This window comes from Bos indicus x Bos taurus, chromosome 25 (assembly GCF_003369695.1).
Source record: "Bos indicus x Bos taurus breed Angus x Brahman F1 hybrid chromosome 25, Bos_hybrid_MaternalHap_v2.0, whole genome shotgun sequence".
NCBI lineage: Eukaryota > Metazoa > Chordata > Mammalia > Artiodactyla > Bovidae > Bos > Bos indicus x Bos taurus.
Window position 1 is genome coordinate 8,609,735 of NC_040100.1, and position 24,644 is coordinate 8,634,378.

The 24,644-nt window shown below is 50.2% G+C and overlaps 1 protein-coding gene across 4 annotated transcripts in view; it reads left to right on the forward strand.

The window, feature by feature from the left end:
• HIP1 (huntingtin interacting protein 1) overlaps positions 1–24,644 on the forward strand; it is a 137,866-nt gene that overhangs the window by 85,058 nt on the left and 28,164 nt on the right. For all 4 annotated transcript variants that reach the window (XM_027528228.1, XM_027528230.1, XM_027528227.1 and 1 more), the window contains exons 2-9: positions 1,134–1,197; positions 7,299–7,441; positions 7,682–7,738; positions 12,457–12,537; positions 17,537–17,613; positions 18,063–18,124; positions 21,751–21,891; positions 23,287–23,344. In XM_027528228.1, coding sequence (XP_027384029.1) covers positions 1,134–1,197; positions 7,299–7,441; positions 7,682–7,738; positions 12,457–12,537; positions 17,537–17,613; positions 18,063–18,124; positions 21,751–21,891; positions 23,287–23,344 — 683 coding nt within the window. The remainder of the gene's footprint in view (positions 1–1,133; positions 1,198–7,298; positions 7,442–7,681; positions 7,739–12,456; positions 12,538–17,536; positions 17,614–18,062; positions 18,125–21,750; positions 21,892–23,286; positions 23,345–24,644) is intronic.

Genomic DNA, 24,644 nt, shown 5'->3' on the forward strand with positions numbered 1-24,644 from the left:
TTCCTTGGGAATGAAAGCATTGATTAATAAGGATATATGTATAAGAATGTTTACTAAAAGAGTTTAGTGGAAATAAATTGCTTCCCAGTACCAGTTGCTATATATCACATCCACCCACACTGTGGAATATTATATCTTCTTAAAGAATGAGCCAGAGTTTTACCAGTTCACTTGGAAAACATATCATGGGATATTTTCAAGTGATATTTTCAAGCAAGATGTAAAAAAGTCTGTGCATGACAGTCCCAGTTTTATAGGACAGTGACAAAGTTAATCCTTCAGAATGTGGGAGTGTGTGTGTGATTGTGTGTGCACGCTCACACTGGGGTACGTGTAGGGTGTACACGTGTAGGGTACATAACAGGTTGTTAACCTGAGTTGGAATAGAATGACATTTGTGGAAGGGAGCAAAACAGAAAAAGGCTGTTACTTCAAAAACCAGGCTACCTGATACCATCCTGTGTGTGTATGTAGAAATTATATTCATATGTGTAATGTGCTTTGTTAACTTCAAGAGAGAATTATGATTCTGAAAACAACCGGAAGGAGTGAATGTTTGTCATGCCTTATAAATAAAAGGGAGTTTGGTTGGAAGTTGGAAAGTGCCCAAGAGCAGGGAGACAAGAGAGGAGAGTGACCACTGTCGACCCGAGCCAGCTAGGGGAGGCTCCATGGAAGGTTCTAGCCGGGCGGGGGCCGCGTCCGGATGGTCTTTGAGCCACAGCCCCTCCCTGATCTCAGCGCCTCTTCCTCCTGCTCCCGGAGAAATAATGTTTCCCTGGGGGATGAAAGACATCCCTTTGTGCAGGCTTTAATTGCCATGTTGTTGTGCCAAGTGAATGAGTGGCAGGCGGGTGCAGCAGCTGGGCACAGCCAATGCCAGGCAGCAAAGCCCGCTGCCTTAGGACAGCCCGGGCCAGCTGGCCTGGGAGCGCTGCCCGCCTCTGCCCCCCACGGTGGGGGGTGGGGGCCGGGCCTGCATGGGGACAGGGGGACACGGGGGTCTGCGGGGAGAGAGGAGTCATTGGAGGGAGGGGCAGGGGCGGGGCGTCTGGAAGGGTCTCAGCCACGGTCAGAAGCTTATTCATCTCATCCTCCTTTCCCCTTCCCCACCCCCACTTCTTGTTTTTCAGACTGTCAGCATCAACAAGGCCATTAATACACAGGTAGTGGCCGTCAAGGAAAAACATGCCAGAAATATCCTTTTGGAGGTTGTTCTGAAGACCGACCCCGAGGAGCATCAACTTGTGGGGACGGAGGTCAGGGCAAGACATCCTTGCTCAGCTGAAGGAACAGGCATCCCCCCACTGGCCAGGCCCCTGCAGGGTCTGAACAGTGTGGGTTGGCAGCAGCTGGCTTCAGAGCCCACAGCCCGTCGGGGTGGAAGGGACTGCAGCAGCCATCCAGCCTGGTCCCGCTCCTCTCCTGTGACTTAGCTTTGCAGAACTGCCAAGACCTTTGAAGTTACTCTCCTTTGAGATGTTTCCTCGGGGCACTGGAGGTCTTTTCCCTTGTATCATCAAAGGACTCTGGCCCTGCACTTTGCCACCCTGACCACCCCCTTGGGGACCTGATCAAATGCCTTTCTCTGAGCATGAAAGCAAAACAGCGATCTGGGCAGCAGCGGTTGGCCTTAAGCCGACACAACGGCTCTACCATGGAAATATGAGCCTCTTGAGTGAGCTGGTTCAGCCCAAACCAGAGGGAAGAAGATGGGAAAGTCAGGGAGAACTAGGGCAGTGGTCCCCAACCTTTTCGGCACAGGGACTGGTTTCATGGAAGACGATTTTTCCACAGATGGGGCAGGGGGTGGTTTCAGGATGATTCAAGCACATTACACTTACTATGCCCTTTATTTCTGTTATTACATCAGCACCACCTCTGATCATCAGGCAGTAGATCCCTGAGGTTGGGGACCCTAGGGTTAGGAAACTGATGATTTGAGGGTTTTCACCAAGTGCCCCCACCACCAACGCAGAGTTGGCAGAAGCCTCAGCTTCCCCTATGGCTCAGTGGGTAAAGAATCCGCGTGCAATGCAGGAGCAGCGGGTTCGATCCTTGGGTCTGGAAGATCCCTTGGAGGAGGAAGTGGCAACCCACTCCAGTATGCTTGCCTGAAAAATCCCATGGACAGAGATGCCTGGCGGGCTACAGTCTAAAAGGTCACAAAGAGTTGGACAAGACTGAGCAAGCGACTTAGCAGCAGCAACAGATCACGCACGATAGGCCTACTGGGCAGCCACCATCCCAGGTCTGTGGCTTTGGAGAGTAGTACAGGCAGCACTCTGGCCAGTGGATCCCTCAGGAACTGCTCATGAAGTCAAGTCCAGGTGCTGGAGGGCTATTCCCCAGAGGCCAGAGGAGAGGCTGCCAGTGGGGAAGCCTTTGTGTTTGCTGGGACGGAGTACGGGGCAGGGAGGCTGGGTTTCCATCTGGGCTGGGAAGCTGCTTCTTGCCAGGGTTCAGCAAGGTGGCTGCCCCACAGCTAGTCAGGTTGGCATAGCCTGTCTTGAAGCCGTCCCACCCCAGCCCCTCTGTGCAGGAGACCCGCCAGGTTAGAAGGCCAAGGAAGTGCAATACTGTCAGGGCGATGCCCAGGAGAGGTCAGGCCCTCGGGAAATGTCCCTGGCAGCGTGTACTGCTCTTCAGTGGCAGGAAAGCAACTGTCTTTAGTGGAAGATGCTTTCGTTGGAATTAGGGCTTTGCTGCGGGATGGGGCTGTTGAACCCCTACCGGGTACCCCAGAAACCTGGCCCAGCGGTGAGCCCCGCCAGACCTTGCCCTTTTACTCCCTTGACACTTTACTGAGTCAAGAAAACCAAACCAAGAAAAGCCTTATTATTAGTGTCTTCCCAGATGGCTCAGCGGGTAAAGAATCTGCCTGCAATGCAGAAGACGCAGTAGACAAGGGTTTGATCCCTGGGTTGGGAAGATCCCCTGGAGAAGGAAATAGCAACCCACTCCACTGTTCTTGCCTGAGACATCCGATGGACAGAGGAGCCTGGTGGGCTACAGTCCATGGGTTTGCAAAGAGTTGGACACGACTGAGTGACTAATGCGTGAATCAGATTAGTGTCCCAGTTGGTTGTCTCAGAGAGTTACCCAGTCCTGACCCTTCTCTGTGAACAATACCAATCCGTCAGTCTGGCGCGAGATACGAAGTAAGAGACAGCTATCCTGGGCCAGTGTGCCCTTCTGAATGGGGCATGAACACAGAGAGGGCCAGGGCACACCTTGCCAGGGAGGCACCCTGGGGCGATGGAAGGGACCTGGAGGCAGATTCCAGAATCCCGTCACTGGAGCTCTCTGACTTGCTCTGGAACCTTGAATGGGCCCAGTGAGGCCTCTGCAACCCTTAACTCCCTTGTCTGTCAAATGAGAGTGTTGGCCAAAGAAGCTTCCAGAAGCTAACATTCCAGCTCTGCCTTTCTGGGAGTCTCTCTGCCTCCCAGTTGCTAAGGGGTGAATAAACGTTGAAAAGATCCCCTCCACACAGAGTTTTAAAGCCTAAAGATCTCACAGAACATTTATTCTCTATAGGTACTTTTTTTTTTAATTGGAGTATAGCTGCTTTATGTACTTGTCTTTGTTTCTGCTGTACAGCAAAGTGAATCACCTATTCAGTTCAGTTGCTGAGTCGTGTCTGACCCTTTGCGACCCCAAGCCTAGCAGCACGCTAGGCTTCACTGTCCACCTTCTGCCAGAGCTTACTCAAACTTGTGTCCATCGAGTTAGTGATGCCGTCTGATCATCTCTTCCTCTGTTGTCCCCTTCTCCGCCCGCCTTCAATCTTTTCCAGCATCAGGATCTTTTCCAGTGAGTCAGTTTTTCGCATCAGGTAGCCAAAGTATTTGCATCAGGTGGTCAAAGTATCAACTGTATGTATATGTATAGCTTTAGCTTTTTTGAGCTTCCTGGCCACTTAGGTCACCACAGAACTTTGAGTGGAGTTACCTGTGCTGTGCAGCGGGCTCTCATTAGTCATCTGACACAGAGTCGTCTGTATGTGTCAGCCCCCATCTCCTGATTCATTCCACTCCCTCATCCCCCATCCTGTGTTCACATGTCCATTCTCTAGGTCTGTGTCTTATTTCTGCTTGGCAAATAAGCTCCTCTGTATCACTTTTCTAGAACCACATGCAAGTGATTTTATACAGTATTTGGTTTTGTGTGTGACTTATTTCACTCTGTATGACAGTCTCTACTACTACTACTAAGTCTCTTCAGTCGTGTCCGACTCTGTGCGACCCCGTAGACGGCAGCCCACCAGGTTTCCCCGTCCCTGGGATTCTCCAGGCAAGAACACGAGTGGGTTGCCATTTCCTTCTCCAATGCATGAAAGTGAAAAGTGAAAGTGAAGTCGCTCAGTCATGTCCGACTCTAATGACCTCATAGACTACAGCCTACCAGGCTCCTCATCCATGGGATTCTCCAGGCAAAAGTACTGGAGTGGAGTGCCACTGCCTTCTCCGTGACAGTCTCTGGGTCCACCCAAACATGTGGAAGCTAAACGACTGGCCTGTCATCGTCGTGCAGGGGCCACGCTGTCTTCTCTGTATCATTGCGCTTTTCCTATGTGTGCTGCCACAGTGCGCGCTCTTTATCAGTACATTCATAGAGCATCATCTCCCCTCGTTACCAGCTAAATAAGCATTGGGAAGCCTGGCTTCATTTAGAATTGCGGTTCAGACAGTCGTTTATCCTGGGTGCCTGACAGGTGAACAGGTTGGCATCCCCGACTGTGGTGTCCACTCCTGGAGGGCGGGGGGGTGAGTCTTATTTTTCTTTATATCCCCGAGTGCCTGACATGAATTGGATGCATTAAGATGCTTTTGAAATTAAAGAAAGACAGAGGGATGTGCTTGCTTCTTTCCACGCCGGTGTGCACAGCCAGCTCCATGCCTGCCCTGGCTCCTGTTTTGGCAGATTGCTCTTGGGTAAATGGCTTCCCTGGTGGCTCAGATGGTAAAGAATCCACCTGCAATGCAGGAGACCTGGGTTCAATCCATGGGTTGGGAAGATCCCTTGGAGGAGGGAATGGCTACCCACTCCAGTATTCTTGCCTGGAGAATCCCCATGGACAGAGGAGCCTGGTGAGCTACAGTCCATGGGGTCGCAGAGTCAGACATGACTGAGCGGCTAAGCACAGCAAAGGAGCCACAGTCTGCCTTGAGAAGTCATCTCAAGAGAGGGTAGGGGACCGTCTTATCTCTCCTCTTGGCTTCCTTCTAGTCCAAGGGGGCTGTGCTTGAGGTGAAACTCTTAAGTTATTTCAGAAATCCATCTTTAAGAACAAAGGCTGGGGGACTTACCTGGTGATCTAGTGGCTAACACTCGGAGCTCCCAATGCAGGAGGCCCAGGTTCAAGCCCTAGTCAGGGAACTAGATCGCACAAACCACAACTGAGACCCAGCACAACCAAATAAGCAAATTAAAAAAAATTTTTTTTTAATATTAGTTATTTATGTACTTATTTTTGGCTGTGCTGGGTCTTTGCTGCTGCTTGGGCTTTTCTCCAGTTGTGGCAAGCGGGGGCCGCTCTACATTGAAGTGCATGTGCTTCTCATTGCAGTGGCTTCTCTTCTTGGGGAGCACGGGCTCTGGGCATGTGGGCGAGCTCTGTGGCTCTAGAGCTCAAGCTCAATAGTTGTGGCGCACGGGCTTAGCTGCTTTGAGGCATGTGGGGTCTTCCCGGATCAGGGATCGAACCCGCGTCTCATGCACTGACAAGCAGGTTCTTTACCACTGAGCCACTAGGGAAGCCAAAAAAAAATTTTTTTAAAGGGTGATTTCAGCTTCCAGACCCAAAATTGTGTGTTCAAGTAACCCCTCTCAAAATACAAATATCAGTCCCAGGAGGGAATTTTACCACACCTTCCAGCTCAGAAGCAAAGTAGCATGTCTTTTGGGTAAGTCCCATAGTTTCTAACCTGAGGCAAGGCTTTCCTAAATGGTGCAGTGCCTCTTACTAGAGCCTGAATGTGCTGTGCTGTGCTGTGCTAAGCCGCCTCAGTCATGTCTGAGTCTGTGTGATCCCATGGACTCTAGCCCACCAGGCTCCTCTGTCCATGGGATGCTCCAGGCAAGAATACTGGAGTGGGTTGCCATGCCCTGCTCCAGGGGATCATCCTGCATCTCTCATGTCTCTTGCATTGACAGGTGGGTTCTTTATCACTAGCTTCCACCTGGGAAGCTCAAGACAGGATTTGTACTTGGGGTTGATTGATGCCCAGATACTGGGTGTGTGAAGCCTGTACAAGCTTCCATCACAAAAGAAACGTGGAAATCCTCTACTTTCCTCCAAAAGGGTTCCCTAATTACGGACGCTTGGAGGTCTGTTAAAATCACTCAAGGCCAGAAGGACATTTATTAAATGCAAACCGTGGCAGGTGGTCCGTGGGTGGCAGGTATGTTTGAAATTGGATCTAGGGGGCAGAATTCCGCACACAGGGAATTTAGGTGTTAGAAGATGACGGTACCCCTGAGCGAGGCCAGGAAGATTTTTAGAAGATGCAGAGTGAAAGAGTCGTTTTCTTTTTTTTTTTTTGGTGACCCACAAGGCATACGATATCTTAGTTCCTTGACCAGGGATCAAACCAGCGCCCCCTGGAGTGGGAGCACATAGTCTTAACCCCTGGAGTGCCAAGGAAGTCCCAAGAGTCATTTAAATTTAGAGAAAATATTAATACATTTTAAACAAAGACTGCCGCTTTCAGGGTAAGAGCAGAGTGGCTCTTAGAGGAATCAGGTGCTACTTGGAAGAGGAACCAAGGTGTCAGTAGCCAGGGCCCTTGAAGAACTGAAGCACGCCCTTGCCTTTGAGTAGTGGATAAGAGGGAATTTTCAGAAGCCGTATTGTGTTGGTAAAATATTAGCTGCAGTTATGTTCCCCTCACAGGCCCCATCACAAACTCAGCAAATCTAAAGGGCAGAGTCTCCCTTCCCACAGCAAAGCCTTAATTCCAACCAAAGCATTTTCCCACGAAAGGTCAGCCAGGACCACTGCTGGCCCAGAACTTACTTTGCAGATTAGAAAAAGTCACTCCTCCCAAGAGACCGCCGTTTCTGGGGAAATCATCTAATAAAATGAATATTAGAATAAGGTGCCTTTTTGCCATCTGTCAAAAAATTGCCAAGATACCTACCCAGATCCTCGGTGCCTTTGTTACGAGCGGCGCCCCCTGCTGGAGAGTGCTGAATAAGGCACCACCCCCGTGGCGGCCTGCTGCAGGCCCCACCCGGGGTTGGTGCCCAGGCAGGCCCCATCCGTGCCTTTGTTTTCCATGACCCTCCCTCACCGTGCATACTGGGCACCCACCATGAGAAGGGAGCGCAGACCTTTTGGTCTGTTGTCAACCGGCTGCCCCTGTCCAGCAACGCAGTGCTCTGCTGGAAGTTCTGCCACGTGTTCCACAAACTCCTCCGGGATGGACACCCAAACGTGAGTGCCTGCGGCTGCAGTGGATGGGCGGGGAGCCTGGGACCCACGTGGGGGAAGTGCAGTTGCCTGAGTCACAGGGGCCACTGTCCACTCTGGCACTAGGGATGGCAATGGCCCCATCTCCTGGCCTTCTGGGTACCAGTCTCAGAGATGGGTTCACCTCTCGCATCCCCTCCTCTGCCCCACCTCAGGCCCGGCTTTCACCATCCTCTTTCTCCTCTCCTTGTCTTCCCTCTCCAGGTTCTCAAGGACTCTCTGAGATACAAAAGTGAATTGAGCGACATGAGCCGGATGTGGGTGAGTCTGAACCCGCTCCTTGGGGCCCCCTGCACCGCCTCGTCCTTCCCCAGAGGCCACAGAACAAGGAGTGTGGGATGAAACAAAGTCATCTCTTTCACCTTGTTTCGGATTTCTCTCACAAGCCTCAGGGAGGGGTTCGGGGATGCCCGAACATGGAACCATGATATTCAGTCTTACCTGGAGTCCCTGGAAACTGTTGGAAGGTTCCAGGGCCAGGGAGTTTCTCCTGCCAATGGAAGCTCATGTCCCAGTGGTCTGTGGGCACTGGGATCCCTTGGCAATGGCACTGTCATAGTTCCTGCTTCTTTCCTTGTCCTGGTCCCATGGGGGTCATAGCACCTTGAGAACTGGCATTCCCAATCTGAATGCCAGTGGATTTTCTTTCCTGGTTGGGGATTCTCGGTGCCTTAGGAAGAGGGAAGAGGTAGGTGGCAAGATCTGGGTTTAAAGAGTGTTTTTGTAAACATACCATAATCTCTCTGGATTCAAGGAGTATGTGTAAGAACAGGAGGTAACCTGCTCTTTGAAGAATCTCCCCAGTGGACGCTGATGTGTCTTTTTGTCCCACTGGATAAGAACTGCTGTGTTAGCCGTTTCCTTAAAATTCTTACCTGTCTCTGTCTGCACTCACAAAATGTTAGCAATTATGTAGTCCAATCTACCCATTATAGATGAGAAATACAGACCCAGAGAGAGAAAGCAGCTTTTGTCTCCCACACTGCAGGCAGACGCTTTACCATCTGAGCCACCAGGGAAGCCCTTCCTAAGTCACAAGACTAGTTAACCTGAACAGAGCAGAGTTTTATCCCCAAATCTCCCACCTGTATGCTAGAGAGTTTTGTTACATTTCTGTAACATGGAAAGCTTAGGTCTTTTTCTTTTTTTGTAGAATATATCTGGTATATATTTTTCCATCCTTTTACTTATAAGTTTTTATATTTTAAATATTTTTTACATGTATATGTATTGCATTGTGGCTAGAGAATCAATATCATATTGATATTTCAAAGTTTTTTGAGCCTTGCTATATGAGCTAGTTCATGGTCAGTTTTTCTTTAATTGAACTGTAATTGATTTATAATATTAGTTTCAGATGTACTGCATAGTAACTGACTTTTCTGTAATCTTTTGTCTTAGAAATATATTTGTCAATAGCATTTAGTTGGATTCTTTAAAAATTCAAGATGGCAGTCTTTGTCTTTTAACAGGACCTTTACTCTGTTTACATTTATTATAATGGATAATATCTTTAGACTTACATCTCCCATCTTATTTTATGCTATTTGTCCTATCTGTTTTGTTTCTATTTCTCTCATTGTTTACCTTCTTTTGGATTGATTGGGTATTTTCTTTCTCATTCACTTTCCCCCTCATTACTAGTGGGAAGATACAAAAATAAAAGCAGAGGTTTTTTTTTTTTTAATCTGTTGACAATTTATCTAAAAATGAAAAGGGTCTGCTTAGGTTATCATTGTCTAAAATTCATGTCTTTGTTTCCTGTATAGCACAAAGACCTTAGAATATTTTAACACCATTGGTTCCCTCGAATGCTGTTGTCGTATATTTTAAATTTTGGTTGTTTTTAGACCCCGTATTTTATTTTAATTGTTGTATTTGGTGCTCTTCATTTCCTGTTACATCTCAGAGCATGCATTTGGGATCTCTTTCTTTCTGCTTGAATTATTTCCTTTAGAACTTCCTTTAATGAGAGTCTGCTGGTGGGAAACAAGCACTTTTGCCTGATGGAGAATGTCTTTATTTCACCCTCATTCCCAGGAGATATTTTCTCTGACTTAAGAATTCTGGGATGATAGTTCTTTTCTTTTAGTACGTGGAAGATATTAGTCAAGATACCCTTGCATTGGCTTATGGCTTCCTTCATTCTTATTAAGTCTGCTGTTAGACTCATGATTATTCTTTGAAGCTAATCTGTTTTTTTTTTTTTTTTTTTTTCTGTTTATAAGTTCTTATTATGTATCTAGGTGTGAATTTAGTTTCTTTGGACTTCTTTAATCTGTAGATGATTATCTTTAATTAGTTTTGAAAAATTCTCATTGTCTTTTCAAATATTGCCTTTGCCTCATTCTGTCTTTTCCTCTGAGACTCTGGTTAGCAGTATTTTCACCTTTCTCACCCTATTCCCCGTGCCTTTAAACCACTATTTCATTTGTTTTCTCCCTGTTCACCTCTGTACTGCATTCTGGGTAATTTCAGTCGATCTAGTGTTCATTTCACTTATTCCCCTTTCAACAAGGTCTAATCTGTTGCTAAACCTCTCCATAAGGTTTGCAGTTTTGTATAGTTCTCATTTCTTGGAATTTTAGGTTTTGTTTTGTTTTCAGATCTGCTTGGCATTCTTTATAATTTATTGTGCCCTGCATATATTTTAAAACAGTCTCTAATTTATTTAGGCTTATTAAATACATGATTTTGTATATCACTTTTTATACTTCCAGTATCTAAAGTCCTTAGAGATCCATCTCTGCCATCTGTTGTTTTGGTGAATTTTGCTCATGCTATGTGCTTTCTTCTTGTGCTGAGTTATTTTTCTACTGTGAGTTGCTCATTTTCCTGGACACTTTTTTTTGGTGGGAATTCTCTGAATTCTAACAAAGGCAGGTTCCTCCGGAGAGAATTGGCATTTGCGTCCATTGAGATCACTCTAAATTAAATTCTCAGCTTAAAAGTTTTATGAATTCTGAGCAGATCCCCTTGATAACTGGCTCACGGTTCAGTTCTTGGAAGCAGTTTTCCCCTCCCTCTGATCACAACAGTGGTTTCGGGCAGTGGATTTTCTTTGCAGTCCTCGGGGGTCTCCTTCAGCGCAGAGCATGTGTGTTATTTCCAGTTCACCCTTAATTTCCCTGCACTAGGAAGGCAGTCGGCTCTTCCACTAGACTCTTGAACTTGGGCAGGTGAGAGCCCTGCCTCTAGTTCACCACCTGGCCCTGGAGACTCAGAAAACCAAAACTCGGGTTCACTTGGTGTGAGAAAGTATCTCCCCACCCCCCACCCCTGCCCCCGCCCCCATTTTGACCCCATCAAGCCATTTGCTCTCTGAATATCTGAATTACTCAGTTCCTGGCCTGAAGATTCCTTACTACTCTCCTGCTAGTTCATTAATACCTTCAAAGTGTTTTTAATGTCTTACTCAATATTGTTAGTCGTTTTCAGTGGGAAGGTCAGCCCAGGTACCTAGCCGCCCTGCCTTATCCAAAATATAATTCTTCTGTGTGGTCTGTCTCTTCCATTTGACTAAGACTTTCTGAACTTAGAAGCCTCTTTTACTTGTTTTTTTTTTTCAAAGCAGCTTTGTGACCCCATGGACTATATAAAGCAGTTTTAGGTTCACTGAAAAATTGAATGGGAAGTACAGAGATTTTCCATGTACCCAGCATCCAGACATGCATATAGCCGCCTCTGTCATCAGCATCCTCCGCCACAGTGGTGAATTTGCTGCAATGAATGAACCTGCTGACACGTCCTTCGTAATCACCAAAGTCTATAGTTTACAATACAGTTCACTCATGGTCGTTGTACATTCCTTGTTGTCGCAAAGTCGTGTCCAACTCTGTGACCCCTTGGACTGTAGCCCCCCAGGCTCCTCTGTTAATGGAATCAGTTCGGTTCAGTGGCTCAGTCGTGTTTGACTCTTTGTGACCCCATGGACTGCAGCTCGCTTCCCTATCCATCACTAACTCCCGGAGCCTACTCAAGCTCATGTCCATCAGGTTGGTGATGCCATCCAACCATCTCATCCTCTGTCACCCACTTCTCCTCCTAACCTCAATCCTTCCCAGCATCAGGGTCTTTTCCAGTGAGTTAGTTCTTTGTATTAGGTGGCCAAAGTATTAGAGCTTCAGCTTCAGCATCAGTGCTTCCAGTGAATATTCAGGACTGATCTCCTTCAGAATGGACTGGTTGGATCTCCTTGCAGTCCAAGGGACTCTCAAGAGTCTTCTCCAACACCACAGTTCAAAAGCATCAATTCTTTGGCTCTCAGTCTTCTTTATGGTCCATGGAATAGCTCTATAATTTTACCTTTTCCAGATTCCATATTGTTGAAATCATATAGTATGTAGTCCGAATTTTCAGACTTAGGTCCATTTTTTTAGTTGAATTGTTTGGTTTTTTATTGTTGAGTTTTAAGAGTATATTTGTACATTTTAGATAACTGTCTTTTATGAGATACATCCTTGGCAAATATTTTCTCCCAGTCCGTGGCTTATCTTCTCGTTCTCTTGACAATGTCTTTTGTAGAGCGGAAGTTTTTAATTTTAATGAAGCCCAACTTATCAATTATTTCTTTCATGGTTTGTGTCTTTGGTGTTATGTCTAAAGAGCCTTTGCCATACTCAAAGTCACCCAGGTTTTCTCCTCTGTGATCTTCTAGGAGTTTTATAGTTTTGTATTTGACATTTCAGTCTCTGATCCGTTCATCCTTCACTTTTCAACCCTTGTGCATTTTCCCATGATGATCCCTGGTGGTTAGGCTGAAGATGACTTGCTTGCAGTGTCCTTTTTTATATTTTCCAAATTTTCTTTTTTTGTTGTTTTTTATTTTTATATTTTCCAAATTTTCAACAGGGGATATATGTTATTTTCATACTCGGGGAGAGAAAAAATATATTCTTTTAAAAAGACGTCCCAGCTGTAGGTCTTTCAACCCAAAGTTCTCAGTGTTGACAGCCTGCTTTCTTTCCTCTTCGTCAAAGGGCCACCTGAGTGAAGGGTATGGGCAGCTTTGCAGCATCTACCTCAAACTGCTGAGAACGAAGATGGAGTACCACACCAAAGTGAGTCTTTTCAGCAATTCTGCCGGCCCTGCCAGCCACCCCTCAGAGACCACCCCGCCCCCACCCGGGCTGTCCCTTCTCCTCACACCTGGCTGGGCTTTTTTGGTTTGTTTTTCGGCCATGCTGGGCCTTGGTTGCAGCATCAGCTTCTCTCTTTGAGGCACAAGGACTTCTTTTGTGGAGGACAGGCTCCACAACGTGTGGGCGTCGTTGCCACAAGACAGTTGGGAGATTAGTTCCCCGACCAGGAATCGAACCTGTGTCCTCTGCATTGGAAGGCAGATTCTCAACCAGTGGACCACCAGGGAAGTCCCCCCTGGCCACGCTTAATTGTCAGGTTTTCCAGGTAATAAGACAGCCTGGCTTCTCAGGGAACGTTCACAGCGTATCCCAGCTGTGTGAGAGGAAACATTTTATAGAGTGACCACAGTCAGTGGGATGTGACTGGAATGTGGCCTGGGATTTTGGCCCAGATCCTCTGCACCTTTTGTTCCCCATTTTGCAAAGAGAGAATCCTGATTCACAGAGTGTGTTCATTTGCTAAGTCACGTCCAACTCTTTGTGACTCTGTGGACTAGCCCGCCAGGCTCCTTGCTCCATGGCGATTCTCCAGGCAAGAATACTGGAGTGGGTTGTCATTTCCTACTCCAGGGGATCTTCCCAACCCAGGGGTCAAACCCACGTCTCTTGTGTCCCCTGCACTGGCAGGTGGATTCTTTACCACTAGCGCCATCTGGGAAGCCTGATCCACCAGGTGGCCTTATGAAAATATTTCAGAAGCACTGACTTGACTGGTAATAGAAATAACTCCTTCCATTCATACAGTATGTGTCCACACAGGACCTTCTGCTCAAGATATGACTTTAGTTATTATTTCTTACATACCTAATGCATATAAAAGTATGTGCCAAGTGGCATATAAGGATAAGGAGAAAGGGTCTGCTCTTTAGGAGTTGACAGATCCACTGGGGAGAGAAGCTTGCACACTTGCAGTAGCTGTATAATAGTGCCAGGTGTGTGCCTGCAGAAAAGTGCCAGGGATGTTTCGAAAAGATGGGGGGGGGTGGGGCTTGATGTGGTCCCTGAAGGGTGGGCATGGTGGCAATAGAAGGTAAGGAAGAATGGCCCGCCAGGTGGGAGGGGAAGCGGCCTGAATTAGGGAGCTGGCAGTGGAAATAGAGAAAGGAAGAAACCTAAGAAGAAATACCATAACTTGGTGTATTTATCTCCAGTATCTTTTATATACTCAAGGGGTATCTTTGATTCATGCAAACCATCCTTAGTTGATTCAACCTTTTTTGAATATCATTTAATCTTCACAACAGCCCTATAAACATGTATGATCATATCCTAGGAAAGTGAAACTCAGATGGTGGCTGGGTCCCTTAAGGGCCTGAGTCAGAAAGCTCCTCGGTGCTGAGGTGGGATTCTAACCTCAGCCAGGTCAGTGTAGAAGCTCATGGTATATCACTGAGGGTCTACCCTAGGCTAGGGCGAGGTGAGGTTCTGGAGAGAAAAAGAGGGATAGACTTTGCTGCTGCCTTTGGGGGTCACAGTCTGGTTTGGAGGGAAGAAGGAGGGCCCACAGAAGTGAGTCAGGGGGTGTCTTGCCCAGGTTCAGGCAACCAGGTGGGCTTCTAGGAGGTGGTGACACTTGAGCTCAGCCTTAGGGCATTACAATTACCTGTGCTGGATACACATCACCCCAGAGCTTAATGACTTAAAACAACAGCAGTCTTTTGTTGTCTCTGACATTCTGTTGGTCTGGGGTTCCACAAGGGCTTGCCCAGCAGTTCTGCTGGGAGTTTCCTATGCGGTTGCAGTCAGATGCCAGCTGGAGCTGAAACGGTGGGGGGCTGGCCTGGCTTCTCTTCACGAAGTCTCAGCACTAGTCAGGGCTTCCTTGCAGCCTGGTGAGTTGGCCAAGAGAACAGGTAGAGTGCATGGCATTTAGATGACCCAGCCTCTGAAGTCACAGGGTGTCCCTCCCACCATCCTATGTTGGTGGAGGCCGTCACAGACGTTCCTAGAGTCACAGGGAGGGGACTGTCATCACTCCAGGTGGAATATCAGGGTCACATCATAAAGAGAGGGTGTTGACTGGGATATGTCACTTCAACCACAGTTCGCCCTCTGGTCCCACCGTTCCCATCTCTCTCTGCCTGCTGTGGAGTACTTTTTCCCCCTTCTCCAGACCCGAGGCTGCCACTTAGCAGGTAGAGAGGAAGGGGCAGTGAGGAAGGGCAGGATGGGTGTTCCTGGCAGTGGATTAGCTGAAGACATAAGGGCAGGAGGCCCAGGACACTGGCGTCCACGTGGCACTATCGGGAGACCCACGTTAGTGCGAGAAGCAGGCAGGGTGGAGAGCGACAGGTGCCTGGGCTGTGAGGTCATCCATTCAGTGTGGAGGATGACTTGGGAAGAGCTGGGCTGTCGGTGTGAAAGATGGGGAGAGCCAGGTTTAGGCAGTTATCTCTGGGACAGACAAGGGTCAGGGACTTCCTGAAGATTGGCAGGAAAGGGAGGAGAGGTGGGGACAACAACTGGAGGAAGATGTGGGGCCGTGGGAAAGACCTGGAGCACGGGACGCGGGCAGGAGCCTAAAAGGCAGTTGGAGTCGTGGGCGCTCGGCACTGTGGGTTCCTGGAGGACCAAGAGTGGGAGTGCGTGTCTCCCTTGTCCCGTGTGTGGCCCAGCATCTAGCTCAGAACAGGGGCTCAAGCAGGATTTGTTGGGGTGTGCATGAGAAAGAACCAGAAACTGCTGCTGCTGCTGCTAAGTCGCTTCCGTCGTGTCCGACTCTCTGCGACCCCGTAGACAGAAGCCTACCAGGCTCCCCCGTCCCTGGGATTCTCCAGGCAAGAACACTGGCGTGGGTTGCCATTTCCTTCTCCAATGCATGAAAGTGAAAAGTGAAAGTGAAGTCGCTCAGTCGTGTCCGAATCTTAGCGACCCCATGGACTGCAGCCTACCAGGCTCCTCCGTCCATGGGATTTTCCAGGCAAGAGTACTGGAGTGGGGTGCCATTGCCTTCTCCAACCAGAAACTAGATTGGTTCAAATAGCACACAGGGAGGGGCTGATCCTGAGTCAGGAAGGAGGTGGCGACTCCTCTTTGAAGCTGGAGGAAGGGCAGGGCAGGTGGGTACCTTTGAAGCAGGGAAGGGAGTGGGAAGCAGGATGCCGAGTTTTGATATAAGAAAGCGAGCACGTGACGTGGTGAGGTGCCGAGGGTGATGGCATGGGATCTGGGTATCAGGTGCAGAGTCGGGCAGTCATTGATGGAAAGGGGAACCAGTGGGCCAGTAGCAAGGACTGTTGGTTGCTCAGTCGTGTCTGACTCTTTGCCACCCCATGGACTGTAGCCCACCAGGCTTCTCTGTCCTTGGAATTCTTCAGGCAAGACTACTGGAGTGGGTTGCCATTTCTTCCTCCAGGGGATCTTTCTGATGCAGGGATTGAACCCAGGTGTCCTGCATTACAGGCTGATTTTTTTACCATCTGAGCCATCAGGGAAGCCTCAGCAAGGGCTGTTAAGCGGCAGTGGGGCTAGAGAGCAGGCTTCCCCGCTGGCTCAGTGGCAAGGAATCCCCCTGCAGTGCAGGAGCCTCAGGAGACATGGGTTTGACCCCTGGGTAGGGAAGATCCCCTGGAGGAGGAGCACGGCAACCCACTCCAGTGTTCTTGCCTGGAGAATCCCACGGGCAGAGGAGCCTGGCAGGCTGTAGTCCATAGGGTCGCAAAGACTCATACACGACTGAAGTGACTTAGCAGGCACTCACGCAGAGCTATAGAGCACAGTTACATAGTGATGAGTTGTGAGTCATTCTCCAGGGAGATGGGTAGCTGGTCTGAGACACAGAGCATGCGACAACGATCCAGACTCACTGGGCTTCACGGCTGTGTGGTGTGAGGACAGGCAGGAAGAAAGACGAGGGCGAGGTACCATACATAATGTCCAGACCCAGTGAGGAAGTGAACACAGCCAGAAGGGGGCGATAAAGGAACCGGCTTGGGGACTTCCCTTTGATCCAGTGGTTAATACCCCGCGCTTCCAATGCAGGGAACGTGGGTTCGATCCCTGGTCAGGGAACCACGTGCTGCATAGTGCGGCCAAAAAATAAAATCGATTAAAAAAGAAAAAAGCAACCGGCCTGAGTCTCTGAGGCAGAGGAGCCGGGGTGGTGGGCCTCAGGACAGGAGGGTGTTACAGCCAGAGACGGAAGTGCCCAAGTGGAGGATTTCTGTCTTCAGAGCCTGAAGAACTCACCCTGGAATTTAGAGCCCCCTTGTGGACTGGCCACCATCTCTCTGTGCTCCTCTCCACCTGCCGGCTGCCCTGTGTTCCCTCCGCTCCGGACAGACCACACTGAGAAAGACAGGAGACTATAGATACTCAACAACTGATAATCCCAGATAACCTCCCCTGACTGCGGGGGTGCTTTCTGTAATCTTCTCCAACCTTCAAGTTTCTTTTACTAATTCTGTTTTGCTGAAGTTAATGTGAGAATCGGTTTGCCTGGCCCTGAACTCACAATAGAAGCTTCCAGAAGTGGTCAGAGGACAGTGGGACGCCTGGATAGGGTTCAGAATGTACTGGGGATAAGCAGGGGCTACACTGCCTGCCTGGTGGGGGTGTCAGGTTGAGGACCGCCAGCAGTCACGCCCTGGGTGTCCTTGCCCCAGGGAGACGATGTCCGTGGTACAGGCTGTGGGGGTGGGGCCCTCCTTGGGGTCCCAGGGGTGGGATGGAACCTTCCCTCTAATGACGGGTGGGGGGTGTTCTTTGCTGTGAGCCAGCCGATCACGGGACCTGTGTGTGTGTGTATGTGTGTGTGGTTGTGAGCGTGGCCACACTCCCCAGGGAGCATGCAGGCACCCACACCAAGCAGAATCCAGCCTGTTGCTGCCGGAGCTCAGTGGGCCTTGGTGTGCGTGATGTCCGCTGTAGAGCTCGCTCTCAGGGTGCCCTGTGCTGACTTCCTCTGCCTCCCTCCCAGAACCCCAGGTTCCCAGGCAACCTTCACATGAGTGACCGGCAGCTAGAGGAGGCTGGAGAGAGTGACGTCAACAACTTGTAAGTGGCCCACCTCACGCCCTGGACAGAGGGGTTCGGGAGCTTGTGTAGGTCTCCTCACTTCCGGTTAGGGTCACAGAGGGCCTGAAGGCAGGGCCGGTAGCCGAGGTGGGGACAGAGCCGCTAAGTGACTTGACCTAGGGGCCACTTACTGCTGGTGCCTCGCCCAGAACCCTTCCAGGGTGTTTCCTGCTCCAGGCCTCCCTTCTCTGTGCCCCTCTGCCCTCCCAACACAGCGTGGAACCTGCCCGCTTTCTCTACCGCTGTCACTGTTGAATTCGCCCTGCTTGATCTCCCAACAGCCTTAATATCCACTTAGGTGGGGGCTGAGACTCAGAGCTGGTATGTGTGTTCATGCGTGCACACCTGTGCACACATGCTTTGGCGGCAGCACAGGTACACTGGCCTTTGGGCCGTGGAGTATAAGCTCTCTTTCCTCTTGGGTCCAGTTTCCAGCTGACAGTGGAGATGTTCGACTACCTGGAGTGTGAACTTAACCTCTTCCAAACTGGTGAGTCTCTCCCTCCCGTCTGGCCCAGGCTTTCCTGGCCATCACCTGACCCCCCCAGACTGGTTCCCTCCTGGGAACAGCCAGCCCAGCCCCCGCTCTCCGTACAAGTTGTGCAGCACAGGCCAGGAGGATGGAGCTGCCCCACCGCGTCTGTGCCCTCGGCCCTGGTACAGGGAGAGGTTGAAGCCCAAGAGCATTCTCAGAGTCACGTGACCAGAAGGGCTGCAATTCCCCACCACATTGGCCTCCCTGCTAAGCCCAGGCCTCCGAGAGTACAAAGACACTTCCAGCCTCTCTGACAGTCCCTGGACTGTGGCCCCAGCACTGGCTGGTCCTTTAGCCCAGACCTGTCTGCCGCTCAGCTGGGCTGGCCCTCTTTCTGCCCCAGCATTCCATGATACTTGGCTCTGTTTCCGTATGCCTTGATCCCTTGGGTTATTAGCAATATATGTTGAGCTCCTCCTCAAAAATCAGGAACTAGGCCCTGCTCACCTCTGTTCTAGCCCTGTGCCTGCCACTGCAAGTGCTCAACAACCAAGTTCAAGAACACTTGCTTTCTAGATGAACAGCAGTGAAGAAACAGCAGGTGAACAGAGTTCATAAACTGGTGTCAACATCCATCTGAATGCTCTGGGGTGAATTAGCTAGAGTTTTCTAGAGAGAGCTACCCGAGTCTTTGCACACACTCCTCCATGGTTGAATGCTGGTGGTTTTCTCATCCTGGAGAGGGTGCTGATTTGGAATCAAGAGCCTCCTCTGCACGTCTCCCCACCCGCCTCCATCCTCATTCACCTCTTGGTGGTGGTGGTTTAGTCACTAAGTCATGTGACCCCACGGACTGTAGCCTGTCAGGCTCTTCTGTCCATGAGGATTGTCCAGGCAAGAATACTGGAGTGGGTTGCCATTGGCTTCTCCAGGGGATCTTCCTGACTCAGAGATCAAACCCACATCTCCTGCATTGGTAGGCGAGTTCTTTACCAGCCACCAGGGAAAAGCCCATTCACCTCTTATGAGCCCAGAAACTGAGAGAAATGGGATCGGAAGTCTATCCAGCTTCTAAGTTTTAGTCTATGCCCTTGTAGATTTGGATCAGAACCTTCGGAAGAGGGTGCCCCAGGTTTTCAACTGTGGGAAACGTAGGCCAGTTACAAGGAATGTTGACTGGATGCACCTGCAATGATTCTCACAGTGTGGTCCCTGGACCAGCAGCATCCGCATCACCTGAGAACGTATTAGAAGCACACGTTCTCAAATCCCACCCCAGATCTTCTGAATGAGAATCTCAGGGGGTGGGACCCAGTCATCTGTTTTAACGAGCTCCGCAAGTCTGCACTGTCCAGTATGGTAGCCAATAGCCACCTGTGACTATTTAAATTAATTACGATTAAATAACATTAAAAGGTCAGGGCCTCCATTGCACTCATCATAGTGCAGGCACTCTGCAGGCACACGTGGCCAGCAGGGGTGGACAGCCCTTCCATCACCGCAGAATTCTCCTGGAGTGATCCCTCCAGGGGACGCTGATACATGTTACAGTTTAAGAAGCACTGAGTTAGAAAATACAGTTTCCACCCTGGCTGCTTATTGGAATCACCTGGCGGGGGCACGCTTTTGACCCCCCACTAATGCCCCAGCCTTGCGGGCATGCATGGGTGCTCAGTCGTCTCCGACTCTTTGCGACCCCATGGACTGTAGCCCACCGGGCTCCTCTGTCCATGGGATTTCCCAGGCAAGAATACTAGAGCGGGTTGCCATTTCCTTCTCCAGAGGCATCTTCCCGACCCTGGAATCGAACTCAATCTCCTGCATTGGCAGGCAGATTCTTTATGGCTGAGCCACCCAGGAAGCCTCGCCCCCGCCTTAGCCTGGACCAATTAAAACAGAAGCAGGGATGAAGGAGCTGTAGGCAGACATGAGTCGTCTTTGCGTTTCCCTGGGTAATTCTAATCAGTCTCCAAGCCAACCCGAAGAACCGCTGCAAGTTGCTATGCCACTTATAGGACATTCTCATTTAATCCTTACAAGACCTCCTTATGAGACCCTTATGAGGAATGTGCCATTAGAACCATCTGCGTCTCACGGAAGAGCGCCTGGAGGCACTGAGAGGTTGAGTAACTTTGCCCCGGGTCACACCACTCTAGATGTTACTGGATGCCAAGGGGCATTCCTGGAAAGCAGCAGACCGGCCAGGAGTAGCCTGGGATTCCCTGCCAGAGTGGAGCCTAGGGAAGCCAGGAGACTTGGGGATGGCCGCCTCACAGTGACAGCTGCTTCTAATTTGTGTCAAGAAGAAAAGCTGCCTTTTAATTAGAACTGTTTGGGATTTTTTTTTTTCTTTTCAGTTGCCAGACTTAAGCCCGTTAACAGGGATTAGTGTGGCCGGGGAAGGTCAAGCACAGTGGCTCCGGGCTTTCCTCCGGGCTGCCCCACGCACTGAGGGCCTGCGGGGGGAATTTCTCTCAGTGCTGGCCACGTGCGGAATCTCTGGAGGCGGTGGCAGCCACTGCGGGGAGATCAGTCTGCCCAGTGGTGTGCACTGACGGTCCACGGCCAGGCATCTAGTTGCTTGGTTTAGGGGCATCTGGAGCCTGGGAGAGTGGAGGGCAGGTCACCCACTCCCCCCAGGGACCTCCATCAGCCTTGATCCTGATGGTTCACCCTCTTCCTGGCTCCTTGCCCAGTGTTATCGAAGCCTCTCTGGTTGTCCATCCGAGGGTTCTGCACATCGCCCCGTCTGGTGTTCCAAGAACACTGGGACAAACCACCAGGAATCCCGGGCTGAATTATCTGCTCCTTTGTGTTCTGATCGTTTGATATTTTCCCCACATGGTTTCTATTGCCACACCCAGACTGGGTGTTTCTTAGGGTCAAGGTCACCATGAGACCGAGCTCATGCCTGAGACAGAGGGCTGGGTGGGGCTGTGTGAACAGCCCCTTCCCATCCTGAAAGTCTGAGTCCCCTTAAAACTGAGAGCTTCTCTTGAACAAGAATTCACCTCCCACATTAGATCAGAAATCTGCCAGGTAATGTGTTTTTTCTGCCAATGGGGGGCAGGGAGTGTAAAGCTCCTCAGACTGGAAGGAGGCATTTGGGGTGCTCCCCCACAAATCCCTTCTTTCCTGGGCTCCCACTGGGCTGTACACGGCATAGAACCAGTTCATTTCACTGGTTTGTGACACAGGGAGCCAGTTGACTGCCGGGGACACAGGCTCCTACTCTATTCGCTGGCCACGGGGGCTCTGGCTTTTAACTCAACATCTCTTAAGCAAAACCACTTCTGGCTTTGTGACTGCCTTCAAGTTGCTTACCTCCAATTTCCTCTCCTGAATAACAGGGATGCTTTTAGCTACCCCGTAGGAGTGTTGAATGGAGGAGGAAATAGCCACCCACTCCAGTATTCTTGCCTGGGCAATCCCATGGACCCAGGAGCCTCCATGGGGTCACGAAGAGTCGGACACGCCTGAGCACAGCACAGAGCAGAGGAGTGCTGAAGGGTTAAACATATTAACACGAGACCATGGTTGCACAGAACAGGTCCTCTGGTGCTGGACGCTTGTCCTCTGCCCTCTGAGAAGGTGCCTCTCATTCCCCAGCTCTGCTCACATCTCCCCTCCCTGTCCCCTAGTATTCAACTCCCTGGACATGTCCCGCTCCGTGTCGGTGACCACAGCCGGGCAGTGCCGCCTCGCCCCGCTCATCCAGGTCATCTTGGATTGCAGCCACCTCTATGATTATGCTGTCAAGCTTCTCTTCAAGCTCCACTCCTGTGAGTACTCTGGACTTGATCTCTGGAAGCTTCTGGCCGCAAGGCCGTCCCTGGAGAGAGGCAGCTCCCCCTGCCCCGGTGCCCTTGGCTTTCTGCTCCTATTTCAGAAGGCCCGCGGAGCTCCCAGCTGTGTTGATAATAAAAGATCGGGACCAAACCTTGCTGTGCGCAGGGACGCACCCAGCCTGCCCCAGCAGTGACCCAGGATGTCCCTGCCCTCCCCCTCCAGGCTACCACGTTGTTCGTGAACCGATAGTGATACGTTATTATTCACCGAAGTCCATGCGTTATGCACATTTCCAGTTTATGCCTAATGACCTTTTTCTGTCCCAAGATCCCACCCGGGTCACGGTGTTACATTCAGTCATCAGGTATCCCTAGGCTCCTCTCAGCTCTGACGGTCTCCTTGGACTTGCCTTGTTTTTGATGACCTCGACAGTTGTTTTTATTACTTTTTTCTCCACTTTATTTTTGGGTGCCCTGGGTCTTCGTTGTTCCACAGGGGCTTTCTCTAGTTGTGGCGAGTGGGGGGCTTCTCAGTGGGGTGGCTTCTCTTGTTGCAGAGCATAGCCCTAGGCCCAAGGGCGCAGTAGTCGTGGCTCACGGACTTAGTTGCTCCACAGCCTACGAAATCCTCCCAGACCAGGGATCGAATCTGTGTCTGTCCCTTGCGTTGGCATGTGCATTCTTAACCACTGACCACCAGGGAAGTCTTTAAGGAGTCCTGGTCGGATACCTCGTAGGATGCCCCTTTGAATTACTATACTTTATATGTGTACTCCCTGTTTATACCGAATGATAGTATCACATTCAAAAATTACTAAAATTGAAATTTAAGACACTGTAGCTGAACTGCACAGAACTGTACAATCTGGGAGGTGAATGGTCCCCACTCTGCCAGGGAGGAGGCCGGCCCTAAGAGGCTGCTTGTCCAGCATCATAGAGTCAGCAGTTACCGAGCCAGTGCTAGACTGGATCCTGTGGGTCTCAATCCTGAGGTGTTTGGTCCCCGAAGCAGGCTCTCTGGGTCTCTCCCAGACTCATGTCTGCACAAGGCCTCACCCAGGGCATCCAGTATACACGGCCCCTGGGAGAGAGCCCCCCTCCAGGGCCTGCTCTGGTCCACCCTGCTGCTGTGCTCAGGGGCACAACTTCCAGCCCTCTGTGCCCAGGGAGCTCACACTCCAGGAGCAGATAGAAGGAGAGTTGGCTGATAAGCACCTCCAGAGTCCCTGCTGGCCCCAGCTGGGCCCAAGAGGTTACCAGTTCCCGGGCAGCTCTAGGTCAGGAATGCCTTCCCCTGGGCTGACCACTGGCCCCAGGGAGGATGGTCCCCTCCCCTCCCCTGCCCTCTGCCCCTCTTCTTCCCTCTCACTCTTTGCCAATTCCTTCCAGGTCTCCCAGCCGACACCCTGCAAGGCCACCGGGACCGCTTCCTGGAGCAGTTCACAAAGTAAGCGGCTTGAGTGACAGAAAAGCAGTGAGTCTAAAAGTGCTGTAAATGCAACCCATCCTTGCAGGAGCACTTGCTTTGATTTTTTTTTTTATATTTTATTTTTGGCCACACCATGCGGCAGCCACGTGGGATTTAGTTTCCCAACCAGGGATCGAACCTGCACCCCCTGCCTTAGAAACGTGGAGTCTTAACTGCTAGACCACCAGGGAAATTCCAGGAGCACTTGCTTTTAAATCATCGAGGGACAAGGGTACCTGTTTTATTGCTTTAAAGGCGAAGGAAAAGAAGGTGTGGGCAAAACTGCCAATGACTGCGGAAGCCATCAGTTCTCTAATAAATCTCATAGAGGAGGGTGATTCTATTTATTCATTCATTGCCTCCCTTATGCCCAGGACTTCATCCTCTTCTCCTTTTCTTTACCTAAATTCTCCTGGTCTCATGCCATGTACATGCTGACAGCTCCAAGAGATGTATCTCCAACCAGACCTCACCTCTGAATCCCAGGCTCACATCCCCAGTGGTCTGTTTGACATCTCTACACCAAATTGGGGCTTCCCTAATAGCTCAATTGGTAAAGAATCTGCCTGCAATGCTGGAGACCTTGGTTCTATTCCTAGGTCGGGAAGATCTGCTGGAGAAGGGAAAGGCTACCCACTCCAGTATCCTGGCCTGGAGAATTCCATGGACTGTATAGTCCATGGGGTCCCAAAGAGTTGGACACGACTGAGTGACTTTCACTTTTCACACCAAATTTACATCAAACTGAACTCTAGGCTTTCTTCCCAAAACATTTTCTTCCCGATCTTTTTTATCGCAGTAAATACTGCCCACCATCCGCTTAGGAGAGAGATCTGAAACTCACCATTCTCCTCATTGCCCATGTTTAATCCATTAGCGAGTTCAGATGATACTTGGTTTATCTACAAACAGATCTTGGCTCTCGTTCTGCCTCCCACCTCCTCTGATTCTTTTGCTGTCTACCAGGACCCTCCAGCATGGGCTCAGTGCTCTGCTCCTGCCCCCTGCAATCCCATCCCCACCCTGCAGTTAGAATGACCTTGTAAAAACGTAACCCCCTTGCTCCCAACCTTTCAGTGGCTTCTGAAAACAAATCCAAGCCCCTCTGCGTGGTCTGCAAGGTCCTTGCATGGTCTGGCCTCTGCCCGTCCTTGCTGACGCCTTGTCCAGCGCTCACAGTGTTTCAGGCGCACCTTGTGGGGTCCTCTTCCAGTTCTTGAAACGTACCCACAGCTCGGAGGCTTAGCACTTGCTATTCCCCCTCCTCATGATGCTCTTC